The sequence below is a fragment of the Salvelinus sp. IW2-2015 genome, linkage group LG16, assembly GCF_002910315.2.
Source record: "Salvelinus sp. IW2-2015 linkage group LG16, ASM291031v2, whole genome shotgun sequence".
In the NCBI taxonomy this organism is placed as follows: Eukaryota; Metazoa; Chordata; class Actinopteri; order Salmoniformes; family Salmonidae; genus Salvelinus; species Salvelinus sp. IW2-2015.
In genome coordinates, this window is record NC_036856.1 from 16,687,635 (window position 1) to 16,702,431 (window position 14,797).

The 14,797-nt window shown below is 44.3% G+C and overlaps 1 protein-coding gene across 1 annotated transcript in view; it reads right to left on the reverse strand.

The window, feature by feature from the left end:
- Positions 1–14,797, reverse strand: part of LOC111975711 (procollagen galactosyltransferase 2-like) — a 40,244-nt gene that overhangs the window by 11,518 nt on the left and 13,929 nt on the right. Inside the window, exons 2-4 of the mRNA XM_024004247.2 lie at positions 722–832; positions 432–549; positions 91–225 (exon numbers count right to left, since the gene is read on the reverse strand). Of these exons, the coding sequence (XP_023860015.1) occupies positions 91–225; positions 432–549; positions 722–832 (364 nt within the window). The remainder of the gene's footprint in view (positions 1–90; positions 226–431; positions 550–721; positions 833–14,797) is intronic.

Here is a 14,797-nt window from a genome sequence, read left to right on the forward strand (position 1 = left end):
CTATGAGGTCCCAAATGGTAATTAGAATTACTTGCCAAGGTGACGAGGTGATAAAGAGACACATGATGTGGTCTCTATTAGGCTGTTTACCTGTGGGGTGATGCCACACCAGAAGTTAGAGTAGAGAGAGCGTGACTCTAGCATGGGAGCTACCAGAGTCAGGTTCTCAGCCATGAGCAGGTTGAGAATCTTTGGGTTGGTCAGCAGGTTATCACCGTCTGCAAACTAGATACGGAGAGAGACAGAGCAGGATACCGCATAAATACACAGAATGTAATCTAACAAACATCTAGTATTTCAGGTATGCAGTCTCATGAAACCAGAGACAGAAAGCAGGAATCATCATTCACATACAATAATGCAGCTAACTAATGTTACACTGAAATGTAACACATTGCAATCTCATAGGTATATTATGAACTCAGTCTCACCAGTATGTAATCTGCCCAGCGTTCCCGTGCTGCCTTAAGAGCAGCCTGCCTCAGTTTCATCACATGGTTGAAGCGGGACGGAGGCCAGTGCTTGGGCCCCCACTCATCAGTATAGGACCTGAGGACAGGACAAAGAGCTTTACTTTCAGTGTCTCATATTCACCATGCACTGATGAGCAGTGAACTCCACAGATGTATAAAATGAAAGAATGTGAACCAGACTAGATGGTGGTGAGATGCCCTGAGTCTGGGGAGGGGAGGTTGGCTGGGAGGGGGTAAAGTAGACTTACTTGGGCTCCTCCATGGGTCTCCACTCCACATAGTGGTACTGGTCCTGAGCCTGCTTCAGCCACTCCCTCAGCATGGCTGTGCTGTTGTCCACACTGTGGTCTGTCGCTGCCCTGAGACACAACATATTATGGGACACTATATTAACACAATGTAATGCACAAACAAGGTAATGAAGTACCAACTCACTGTAGCCCTTTCCTGCAGTCAAATGACCAGATCACCCTAAAGTGGCCTCGTAGGTGGAGCGTTATTCATATTTTTCATTATTTAAAAAAAAAACTGCAGAAAATGTGGTGTTTCTATGTCAAACAGTTTTGTTATATTTCAGGCTTGTGTAATATAAAGTGTAATATTGTGATGCAAACTTGAAATTGAATACATTTAAACTCTATATCTGACATGATACAGGCGTCTTCTTTTTTAAAAGCTCATAACCATGTGTGTGAGGTGTATACGTTTGTTTGAAAGTAGATTTGTTTAAGACTACCAAGAAACACTTTGACCCTGATTTAGCCCACTGCAGTATTAAAAAAAACATGATGAGAGTGTCTACATAACACTTTAAAGTAATGTGTCGACATGATACAGCAACATAGCTGATATACTGTGTGTAGGATCAGAACACAAGCACACACACAGTGTCCTGTGTAAATCAGGTCTGGCAGACAGTTTGGAAAGCTATAAGGTGGAAAGGCTGTAAGTACAAACCACAGAGAGTAAAAAGAGCAACAAACAAACAGGCCAGAGTGTACAGTACAGTACTGCAGCTGGAACACCTCAACCCTCCTTACTGACACTGCTGCCACTGTCTGCACACCGTTTGCCTGTCCTTACACACACCTACCCAACTCGGTCACAGACTCATCCAGTCACATTCACCCTGTCTTTCTCACCCATGCTATCACACTATCACTTCTACAGAGTTGTGGCCTCACAATAATAGCCTATGACCTTGAGAGGGTATCTATAGTACAACTTCAACATAATCAAGTAAATCTAACCTGCTTCCATCTCTCTCTGCACCTAATACAGTATGTGCTTAATGGAGGAAAGGTCAAGAGAGAGAGAGCGAGGCCAGTGTATCTGTAGAGGTCGCAGTGCCACTGCTGGCACATACACTCTCACACACACACTGGAGTTTTCCACTGCTTGCTGTAATATTCCCGGCCATAACCTCTCCAGACAAACTCATACCCTACTATGTTGGAGTGCAGACAGACCAGAGATAGCAGTGTATAAACACACATTTTACAAAACCGCTGCTAACACTGTCCACCGTGAGATAACACTATAAACAGAATTCATTACACACACCGAGTTCAGAATTAACAATATTGACATCTGTTGACACACACAACAACACAGCTCCAAAGAGAGAGAGAGAGAGAGAGAGAGAGAGAGAGAGAGAGAGAGAGAGAGAGGGAGAGAGAGAGAGAGAGATCTCAGCAGACAGTTGTGACTTCATATTAACAGCTAGACACTAACAGATTTCCAGACAGACAGCGCCAGTCCAGCTGGAGAGAACGTAGGCCTGAAGGACCACAGGGGCAATCATGGGGTTAATAACAGCCCTTTCACAATGTGTGTCCCAGTGTGTGTGTTCGTTCATGTTTGAGCCTGTGTAAGGAGGTATACAGTGCCTTCAGAAAGTATTCATTTCCACATTTAATTGTGTTACAAAGTCGAATTAAAATCACTAGAAAAATGTAAATATTTGTACAAAAATTACTAAAAATAAAACACTAATATATCTTGATTAGTTAAGTACTCAATACATGTTAGAATCTCCTTTGGCAGTGATTACATCTGTGAGTCTTTCTGGGTAAGTCTCTAAGAGCTTTGCACACCTGGATTGTACAATATTTGCACATTATACTTAAAAAAATTATTCAAGATTTGTCAAGTTGGTTGACAGTCATTTTCAAGTCTTGTCATAGATTTTCAAGCCGATTTAAGTCAAAACTGTAAATAGGCCACTCAGGAACATTCATCTTGGTAAGCAACTCCAGTGTATAGTTGGCCTTGTGTTTTAGGTTATTGTCCTGTTGAAATGTGAATTTGTCTCCCAGTGTCTGTTGGAAAGCAGAGTGAAACATGTTTTCCTCTAGGATTTTGCCTGTGCTTAGCTCTAATCCATGTATTTTTATCCTATAAACTCCCTAGTCCTTGCCGATGAGAAACATACCCATAACATGATGCAGCCACCACGATTGAAAATATGAAAAGTGGTATTCAGTGATGTGTTGTGTTGAAATGTGCCCCAAACATAATGCTTTGGATTCAGGAAATATAGTGAATTGCTTTTCTACATTTGTTGCAGTTTTACTTTAGTGCCTTATTGCAAACAGGATGCATGTTTTGGAATATTTTTATTCTGTACAGGCTTCCTTCTTTTCACTCTGTCTATTAGGTTAGTATTGTGGAGTAACTACATGTTGTTGATCCATCCTCAGTTTTCTCCTATCATAGCCATTAATCTCTGTAACTGTTTTAATGTCTCTATTGGCCTCATGTTGAAATACCTGAGCGTTTTCCTTCCTCTCCGGCAACTGAGTTAGGAAGGACGCCTGTATCTTTGTAGTGACTGGGTGTATTGATATATCATTCAAAGTGTAATAAAATAACTTCACCATGCTTAAAGAGATATTCAATGTTTGCTTTTTTATTTTTACTGATCTACCAATAGGTGCCCTTCTTTGCGAGGCCACCCTGGTCTTTGTGGTTGAATCTGTGTTTGAAATTCACTGCTCAACTGAAGGACCTTACAGATAATTGTATGTGTGGGGTACAGAGATGAGGTAGTCATTCAAAAATGTTAAACACTATGTTAAACACTATTATTGCACACAGAGTGAGTCCATGCAACTTATTATGTGACTTGTTAAGCACATTTTTACTCCTGTACTTATTTAGGCTTGCCATAACAAAGGGGTTGAATACTTATTGACTCAAGACATTTCAGCTTTTCATTTTTTATTAATTTGTAAAAATGTAATAAAAATAATAATTCCACTTTGACATTATTGTGTGAAGGCCTGGGACAAAAGAATCCAGGCTGTACAACACAACAAAATGTGGAAAAAGTCAAGGTGTATGAATACTTTCTGAAGGCATTCAGACCCTTCGCTATGAGACTCAAAATTGAGCTCAGGTGCATCTTGTTTCCATTGATCATCCTTGAGACGTTTCTACAACTTGATTGGAGTCCACCTGCGGTAAATTCAAAAGATTGGACATGATTTGGAAAGACACACACCTGTCTATATAAGGTCCCACAGTTGACAGTGCATGTCAGAGCAAAGATCAAGCCATGAGGTCGAAGTAGACCTCTGATACAGGATTGTGTGTGTTTTTGCTTTGTCATTATGGGGCATTGTGTGTAGATTGACGAGGGGAAAAAATTATTTAATACATTTTAGAATAAGGATGTAACGTAACAAAATGTCGGAAAAGTCAATGGGTCTGAATACTTTCCGAATGCACTGTACATGCTTTATGGTAACGTCAGCAGTGGTTTACGTGTGGTTGAAAAACACCTACCTTGGAGGTAATGAGTGGATGTGCACTGTCTATTACATGTTTTTTCAACCACAAAATTGCTGCAGGAAATACATATGTTGGTACATGACCTTTTCAAATGAAAGACATAGCTCTAGGATTTGAATAGGCGTGGATCTGTGAAAAGGTCCAAAACAGAGGAGCTTCGATATGTTCTGTATATGAGGATGAGTGTATGTGCAGGTGTGTGTGTGTGTGTTTTGCGAGTGAGCATTCTGGAGCATGTGTTTGAATTTCATTACTTTGTTCCCTTGTCGTATTCCTTATACGAGTCTGTGAGGTCACAGTGACAAATATGTCAGAAGGATTGTATCTCATACCTTAGGAAAAAAGTAAACCTATTTAGTAAATTCCTCACAACGCTCATTAAAACATAAACACAAACAAACAGATGACCACACTAAGGTTTGGTTTCCACATTCCCCACTAAAATGTTAACACAATTCTAGGAGGAGTCTATTCAACCATGTAGCAGTTGAAGGTTTCTGACTGATCTTCATTCTCCACTAAGCCCCTCTGAGCCTTAACACACAGCTCAGGGGGGGGGGGGGGGGCTGTACAGGCAGAGGATACACAGCCTGAGATGTCTATCTTTCACTTTTGTGTCTCTTCCTACAGTTTTTTTGAGGTGAATCTCCATCATTCCATCTCCTCTCTCTATCATTCCATCTCCTATTCCACACATGCATGTCCTGTTTCCGGGAGGATCTATCCTTTCCATCCCTCTCAATTTCCTCTCCCCAGCCAGGGAGTGTACAGAGCAGCAGCTTGAGTCCCTGTGTGTCCCCTGTCTCCCAGGCTGCCTGGTCATCCCCACATCCCCCTAACCACACTCACATGCACTGCAGCCAAGCCTGGAAGTCAATGGCAATGATGTGTGAAAGGAAAAAATGAATGTGCTTGTGGGATACTGTGTATATCTTAAAGTGTATTCATAAGTGCACATAGTGCCCGTGTCTTAGCGCTTCTGTGAATGTGTGTGTACTGTACATGTGAGAGAGAGTGTTGAAATAGCAACTCCTGCTAAGTTTTGTAGGTGTTTAACCCTTTACACTAGTGGGAATTGGCCTATATGGATAGGGATAAATATACATGTTTCTGACAGAAGAAATATGAAAAGCATATGCAGAAGCATGGTAGAAATTACAAGAGAACAGTTTGGAGATTATAGGAAAATTATTAGACCAAAGTTGAGGAGAGTTCACCTGACACAAGACTGAATACAAACATTACACTGTTGATTTATATGTGCATTTTACATTTACTGTACTTTTCACCGTATTTGTTGATAACAAAATCTGAAAATACTCTGGATACATTCAGTAACATGATAAGAATATTGCTGGAAAATGTGAGGTAGGTGAAAAGTAAGGGGGGAAAATGACAAGGGTTTGAGTGAGAGGACTAACGGGTGTCTCCAAGTGGTCACAAACCTCTCCATAGTGTGCACAGTTCCTAAGTAATTTCACTGCACTTTTATGACTCAAAGAAGAGTCTTCAACTATAAGGTGCTTTTATGAGCTCTCCTAGCTGTGCTTTTGAGGAACTAGAGGAAGCACACTTGTAGTTGTTTTGAACACAACACTATCCCCGCCATCACACAATTATGGTTGTTGTTTATGCAATCCAAAAACGGCCATTTTAAATCTCAGTCTGGGTCAGGTGGGCATAATTTCAAAGCTTGTTCTATTGCCAACATGACTAGCTACGTTTTAAATATGATGTTACAGTGTTAGGCTCTCACAGGGAAATTCAAAGAAGCAGATCGTAATTTTGGTGCGCATAGAAAGGATTCATTAGTTCATTCAGGTGCGTGTTCCACGGCAAATGTTCTTCACGATAGATAAACATAGGCTCATTCTGTTCAGAACAACCCAGGGTATGACGCCATGTCATCACACATATTGATCATAAACGTTGACGTTGTATATGACATGAGTTTTATGATATGGAAATGTGAAGTCCTCTTAACTTAGAGCATTTTCCTCACTCAGACAACAAAACATTTGCAAAAGTTGCCCAATTAGTTGGAGGGATGGGGGCAACTTCTTGTCGCAAGGAGTGATCAAGTTCAAAACGGCCGTCAGTCAAAACCCATACAGAGCTGTGAAGCGCAGAGCCATTTATAGCATTTTACTGTACAGCTTCTCAGTGCCCAAATCTGCCATTTTCAACCCGTATACAAGTACGAGTGTAAAGGGTTAACAATTCAGGCTTTGAGGGTTTTGACTGAACACTGGTCCCCCCTCCTTCTTTTCACTCATCTCTCACTTTATTCATTCACACTGCCCTCTTGGAAGTTTCCAGTAACTCTCCAGCTCATTATCTTCAGGCCCGGAGCACTGCATCTCTGCTTTCTTTCTTTATGATATGCATCTGGACAACACATGCTCCTAGGTTTCACCTACACATCCTTCCCCTCTCTTTCTCTCTCTCCATCCCTCTCTCCTTTATCTACGGGTCCCACCTGGACTGGCTATGCCATCATCAGTGAGGAAGGTGTGATTAGCTGACAGTGACAGTGATCAATGGGAGGGGTCAGAAGGGTCACACCTGGTCCAAAAACACTCAACAAACCCTTCAGTGAAAGTAACGAGGCCTAAAATCCTTCTAATGTATCTGGATTGTACATGCCCTCATACTGTAACTAGTGTTAACAGATATGCATCACTCTGTCTAAATTGTGTGTGTGTGTGTGTGTGTGTGTGTGTGTGGTGTGTGTGTGTGTGTGTTGTGTGTGTGTGTGTGTGTGTGTGTGTGTGTGTGTCTGCAGTAGCCCCCATCCCCCCCAGGCTGACGTGGCTGAGGCAATAAATGCTGGCCTGGCAGGGATGGGGGGGGGGGTGAGAGTTACTGGCCAAATTCCTCAGAACATTCACAGTCAACACACGGCAGAATGGCCCATGCTCCTCCCCTTTAGAGCCTATACAGCACCTCATCCTCACACACATGACTTATCCATACACACTCTCAGTCAGGCCAAACAAGGTAACTTGCAAATATAATCTGTCAGAAGAATCTCTGTGTTCTTGCCCTCTGGGCTACCCACGCATACTTTTTACACACTTTCATCCATAAATTCACACTGTCGATTTCTACACACATTGAATGCCTTGCTCCCTAACATGCAATTTCTCACACTTAGTCACCCACATGAAATAAACAGACAGCTTTGAAATACACACTGAGTGTACAAAAAATTAGGAACACCTTCCTAATATTGAGTTGCACCCTCCCCTTTTGCCCTCAGAACAGCCTCAATTCATCAGGGCATGGACTATGCAAAGATTCAAACGCGTTCCACAGGGATGCTGACCCATGTTGACTCCAATGCCTCCCACAGTTGTGTCAAGTTGGCTGGATGTTCTTTGGGTGGTGGACCATTCTTGATACACAATGGGAACTGTTGAGTGTGAAAAACCCAGCAGCATTGCAGTTATTGACACAAACCGGTGCACCTGGCACCTACTACCATACCCCGTTCAAAGGCACTCTTTTGTCTTGTCCATTCACCCTCTGAATCCATGTCTCAATTCTCTCAAGGCTTAAAAGTCCTTCTTTAACCTGTTTCCTCCCCTTCATATGCACTGATTGAAGTGGATTTAATAAGTGACATCAATAAGGGACCATAGCTTTCACCTGTATTCATCTGGTCAGTCTATGTCATGGAAAGAGCAGGTGTTCCTTAATGTCTTGTACACTCAGTATATATTGTCACTATCACTCTCAAGCATAAACGCTCTCATCCATCTTAATATGCTCTCTGAAAACCCTAACCTCTGACTCACTGGACATCTAGATGATTAACCTACTCAGTCATGTCTAGATAATTTCAAACTGATAGTAAATTATACAATCACAATCACTTTGTTTATAAGGGAAAATAAGAAAGACAGATCGACTGAGAGAAAAAGAGAGAGAGAGAGAGCGAAGAGGTAGGGGGAGAGAGACGGGAGAGATAGAAGAGGGATGGATAGAGAGTGAGAGAGCGAAGAGGTAGGGGGAGAGAGACGGGAGAGATAGAAGAGGGATGGTATAGAGAGTGAGAGAGAGCGACAGAGGTAGGGGGAGGAGAAGACTGGGATGAGATAGAAAGGGGATGGGATAGAGAGTTGAGAGAGAGCGAAGAGGTAGGAGGGAGAGAGTACGGGAAGATGAGTAGAAGAGGATGGATTAGAGGTGAGAGAGAGCGAAGAGTAGGGGAGATGAGACGGAGAGATAGAAAGAGGGATGTGATAGAGAGTGAGATGAGATGCGAAGAGATAGGGAGAGAGTACGGAAGAGATAGAGAGGGATGGATTAGAGATGTGAGAGAGAGCAGAAGAGGTAGGGGGAGAGGAGACGGAGAGATAGGAAAAGAGGATGGAGTAGAGAGTGCAAGAGAGCGAAGAGTGTAGGGGAGAGAGACGGGAGAGATAGAAGAGGGATGGATAGAGAGTGAGAGAGAGGAAGAGGTTAGGGGGAGAGAGACGGGAGAGATAGAAGAGGATGATAGAGAAGTTGGAAGGAGAGCGAAGAGGTGGGGGAGAGAGACGGAGGATAGAGAAGAGGGTATGAGGACTACAGAGTCTGAGAGTAAGCGACAGTAGGTAGGCGGGAGAGGACGGAAGAGATCAAGAAGAAGGGATGGAAGAGAGTGAGAGAGAGCGAAGAGGTAGGGGTAGAGAGAGACGGGAGAGATAGAAGAAGGGAATGGATAGGAGAGTGAGAGAGACGAAGGAGTAAGGGGAGAGAGACGGGAGAGATAGAAGAGGGATGGATAGAGAGTTAAGAGGAAGCGGAAGAGGTAGAGGGGAGAGAGAGGGAGAGATAGAAGAGGGATGGATAGAGAGTGAGAGAGAGCGAAGAGGTAGGGGGAGAGACGGGAGAGATAGAAGAGGGATGGTGAGAGAGTGAGAGAGAGCCGAAGAGGGTAGGGGAGAGAACGGGAGAGATAGAAGAGGAGTGATAGAGAGTGAGAGAGAGCGAAGGTAGGGGAGAGAGACGGGAGAGATAGAAGAGGGATGGATAGAGAGTGAGAGAGAAGCGAAGAGGTAGGGGAGAGAGACGGGAGAGATAGAAAGAGGGATGGATAGAGATGAGAGAGAGCGAAGAGGTAGGGGGAGAGAGACGGGAGAGATAGAAGAGGGATGGATAGAGAGTGAGAGAGAGCGAAGAGGTAGGGGGAGAGAGACGGGAGAGATAGAAGAGGGATGGAGTAGAGAGTGAGATGAGAGCGAAAGAGCGAAGACGGCTAGGGAGGAGAGACGGGAAGATAGTAAGAGGATGTGATAGGAAGAGTGAGATGAGATTCGAAGAGGTAGGGGAGAAGAGACGGAGAGATAGAAAAGAGGATGGATAGAGAGTGAGAGAGCGAAGAGGTAGGGGGAGAGACGGGAGAGATAGAAGGAGGATGGATACGAGAGTGAGAGGAGAGCGAAAGGAAAGGGAGAGAGACGGGAGAGATAGAGAAGAGGATGGACTAGAGAGGAGAGAGGAGCGAAGAGGTAGGGGGAGAGAGACGGGAGAGATAGAAGAGGGATGGATAGAGAGTGAGAGAGAGCGAAGAGGTTAGGGGAAGAGACGGGAGAGAAGAAGAGGGATGGATAGAGAGTGAAGAGACGAGCGAAGAGTAGGGAGGAAGACGGCGAGACAGATAGAAGAGGGATGGATTAGAGAGTGAGATGATGAGCGAAGAGGTAGGGGGAGAGAGAGGGAAGCAGATAGAAGAGGATGAGAGAGGTGAGGAAGAGCGAGATGGTAGGGGGAGAGGAGACGGAGAGATAGAAGAGGCCATGGATAGAGAGTTGAGGAGAGAGCGAAGAGGTAGGGGGGAAGACGGGAAGATTGAGAAGAGGTATGGAGTAGAGGAAGAGAGAGCGAAGGTAGGGTGAAGAGAGGACGGGAGAGATAGAAGGGATGGAATAGAAGAGTTGAGAGAGACAAGATGGTAGGAGGGGGAGAGAGAACGGGATGAGATAGAAGAGATGGATAAGAGTGATGGAGAAGAGCGATGAGGTAGGCGGAGAGAGACGGGAGAGATAGAAGAGGGCGATGGATAGAGAGTGAGGAGAGAGAGCAAGAGGAGGGGGAGAAGACCAGGTACCGAGAGACCATATGAAGAGGGATGGATATGAGAGTGAGAGAGAGACGAAAGTAGGGGAGAGAACGGAGAATAGAAGAGGATGGATAGAACGGTGAGAGAGAGCGAAGAGGTTAGGGGAGAGGACGGGAGAGGATGAGAGGGTATGTGATAGAGATGTGAGAAGAGCGAAGAGGTAGGCGGAGAGAGTAACGGAGAGATTAGAAGAGGAGCATGTGATAGAGATGAGAAGAGGAGCGAAGAGTAGGGGAGAGAGACGTGAGAGATGAGAGGGATGGATAGAGAGTGAGAGAGAGCGAAGAGGTAGGGGGAGAGAGACGGGAGAGATAGAAGAGGGATGGATAGAGAGTGAGAGAGCATGAACAGCGGTAGTAAAGTGTGTCTCAGTGTTTAAGACAGGATGATGACACACAGACAGGCAGACTGACTGGGCTAAAATTGTATGAGCTCCTCTGGCCACTGTTGAATACATAACTGTCCTGTCATCATTACGTCCCTCAAAACACCTCTCTCTCTCTCTCTCTCTGGTATTTTCGTGTCTTTCTGAAGAGAAATCGAATACTTTGTCTGGATAGCAGTTTATTTCAGCATTGGCCAGATCCATTGTTGCTGGGCTGCCTCCAGAACTATTAGGTAAGAGACAATCACTTCCATGCTAACAGGCCCTTCTAACTGAGCACTCTGCTCTGTTTCAGCTCTCCTTTGGGGATCCACTGACACTAACACATGGCCCGGGATGTTCTGAGTACAGCCACAACTCCTGGCAGGGGACATGGAGCTGTTTTCTCTGATGTCAGACATAGGTCTGGGAACAGTCCCATATCCTCTCAGGTTTTATGAGGGAACAACTGGTATTAACACTCCTCGGGTAAGAATGGTGTGTTTAAATCATATCAGGAGTGTGTGTGTTCATATTATGTTGAGTGAGTTAGAAGGTGGTATGGATTATGTTGTGTGAATCATGGAGTTCCTGTGACACTGAGTTACTCCCTAAGCATAAGTCTAGCCCAAGGCGATGGGAAATTTGGTATGGGATTGGTAATGGGAATCAGAAGGAGAGGCAGGGTACTGGCCAGCTGAGTAGAAACAGACACACACACACCACCACATGCAGACCCCAACGGACTGACACTGGGCCAAAGCACTGAGGATAATTAAACACACACTCACATACCAGCCATGTGCCAGTGATATGATCTAATGCACAGTGAGAGAGGGAAATCAAATCAAAGAGAGAGAGAGCGTGAGAGGGAAAAAGAGAGAGAGAGAGCAAGAGAGAGATGGGGAGAAGATGATACAGAGAAACCAAGAGAGAAAAAATCTGATATCATAATTTACATTCACAAAAGCCCAAATTGTCTGCTTCAAAATCTTATCCTGTCTTCTTCCCCCTTTCCTTTCTGTGAAAAAAAAAACACTCCCAAAAATGTCAAAGGATCTCCTGACATGGTCAAAAAGACATAAACCAAGGCCCCATCCCCAGGCCTGACAGAAGAATTAGAACCATGAGATACCCCTCCAGAACCCACACTGCTATCAGGCCTGACAGAAGAATTAGAACCATGAGATACCCCTCAGAAACCCACGCTATCAGGCCTGACAGAAGAATTAGAACCATGAGATACCCCTCCAGAACCCACACTGCCTGACAGAAGAATTAGAACCATGAGATACCCCTCCAGAACCCACACTGCTATCAGGCCTGACAGAAGAATTAGAACCATGAGATACCCCACACTGCTATCAGGCCTGAGGTGACACAGTTGCACTCGGAGGTGGATCAAGGTTCTATACTCCCAGCAAGAGTCTACACAGCACAATGGAATTCTAGGAGATGGAATATAGTGTAGATCAGAGGAAATAGTTGGTTGTTGGACTGCTACTTAGCTTTCAATGTTGTAATCCGGTAGAAAGGGAGCTATTTGGAAGCAAGGGTAAAACTTTCCAGTTTGAATGTTTATTGCAGCTCGTTCCAGTCACTAGCTGCAGCGAACTGAAAAGAGGAGCGACCCAGGGATGTGTGTGCTTTGGGGACCTTTAACAGAATGTGACTGGCAGAATGGGTGTTGTATATGGAGGATGAGGGCTGCAGTAGATATCTCAGATGGGGGGAGTGAGGCCAAAGGGTTTTATTAGTAAGCATCAACCAGTGGGTCTTGCGACGGGTATTCAGAGATGATCAGTTTAAAGAGGAGTATAGAGTGTCCTATAAGGAGCATTGGTGGCAAATATGATGGCCGAATGGTAAAGAACATCTAGCCGCTCGAGAGCATCCTTACCTGGTAGGATGGTAGGATGGTCATCTGAATCAGGGTTAGTTTGGCAGCTGGGGTGAAAGAGGAGCGATTACGATAGAGGAAACCAAGTCTAGATTTAACTTTAGCCTGTAGCTTTGATGTGCTGAGAGAAGGATAGTGCACCGTCTAGCCATACTCTCAAGTGAGGTGTGGGAAGAGTGGCATTCTTCTTACCAAACCACATGGCCTTTGTTTTGGAGGTGTTCAGAACAAGGTTAAGGGTAGAGAAAGCTTTGTTGGATACGAAGAAAGCTTTGTTGTAGAGCATTTAACACAAAATCTGGAGAGGGACCAGCTGAGTATAAGACTGTATCATCTGCATATAAATGGATGAGAAAGCTTCCTACTGCCTGAGCTATGTTGTTGATGTTTATTGAGAAGAGCGTGGGGCCTAGGATCGGGCCTTGGGGTACTCCCTTGGTGACAGGCAGTGGCTGAGACAGCAGATTTTCTGACTTTATACACTGCACTCTTTGAGAGAGGTGGGGCCAAAGACCTCTCAGAGACACCAATACTCCTTAGCCGGACCACAAGAATGGTCTACCGTATCAAAAGCTTCGGCCAAGTCAATAAAAATAGCAGCACAACATTGCTTAGAATCAAGGGCAATGGTGACATCATTGAAGACCTTTAAGGTTGCAGTGACACATCCATAACCTGAGCTGAAACCAGATTGCATACCAGGGAGAATACTATAGACATCAAGAAAGCCAGTCAGTTGATGATTGACAAGTTTTTCCAACACTTTTGATAAACAGGGCAAAATAAAAATAGGCCTATAACAGTTAGGATCAGCTTGATCTCCCCCTTTAAATAAAGGATGAACCGTGGCTGCCTTCCAAGCAATGGGAACCTCCCCAGGAAGGAGAGACAGGTTAAAAAGGTTGGATATAGGCTTGGTGATGATAGGGGCAGCAACCTTAAAGAAGAAAGGGTCTAAACCATCTGACCCAGATGTTTTTCTGGGTTCAAGTTTAAGGAGCTCCTTTAGCACCTCGGACTCAGTGACTGCCTGCAGGGAGAAACTTTGTAGCGGGGTAGGGGAAAAAGAGGGAGAAGCATCAGGGATAGTCGCATTAGAAGGGGTGGGAGATGAGGAAATGTTGGACGGGCAAGGAGGCATGGCTTAGTCAAATAGGAATCCTGACTTAATGACGTGGTGATTAAAGAGCTCAGTCATGTGTTTCTTGTCAGTAACAACCACATCATCAACATTAAGGGACATGGGAAGCTACGAGGAGGAGGGTTTATTCTCCAGGTCTTTAACTGTTTTCCAGAAATTCTTGGGGTTAGACCCACAGAGAGAGAACTGCTCCTTAAAGTAACTAACTTTGGTCTTCCGAATAGATTGAGTGAACTTATTTCTCATTTGCCTGAACAATAGCCAGTCAGCCTTAGTATGCGTGTGCCGAGCCTTTCGCCAAATGCAATTTTTGAGGTAAAGTAACTCTGCAAGATCACGGTCGAACCAGGGGCTGAACCTGTTTTTAATTCTCATTTTCTTCACGGGGTCGTGTTTGTTAACAATACCACTGAAAATATCAAAAAAGAAGGTCCAAGCTTCTTCGACAGAGGGGATCAAGCTGATTCTATCCCATTTTACAGAGGCCAGTTCATGAAGGAAGGCTTGCTCATTAAAGTTTATTAGCAAGCATCTATGACAAATCAGCACAGGTTGTTTCACTGAGCAGCCATTACGAACCCAGGCTGTAAAACAGTGATCACTAAGGTCAATACAGAAAACACCAGACTGATACCTATCAGGATTATTTGTGAGGATAACCTAGCCTTTTCTGGGTGTTTGGAGTCATACATTGTGGGATTGGTAATAATCTGAGAAAGATTTAAGGAGTCCCATTGCTTTAGGACTTGGTCAGGTGGTTTAAGCATGTCCCAGATTAGGTCACCTAGCAGGACAAATTCAGACTTGTTATAAGGGGCCAGGAGAGAGTTTAGGGCAGTTAGGGTACAGGCCAGTGCTGATGGATGACGATAGCACCCAGCAACAGTCAACAAAGAGCTATTTGAAAGTTTAATGTTTAAAACCAGCAAATCAAATTGTTTGGGGACAGACTTGGTGGAGACAATCGAGCACTGAAGGTGTTCCTTGGTAAATATTGCCACTTCCCCAATTTTGG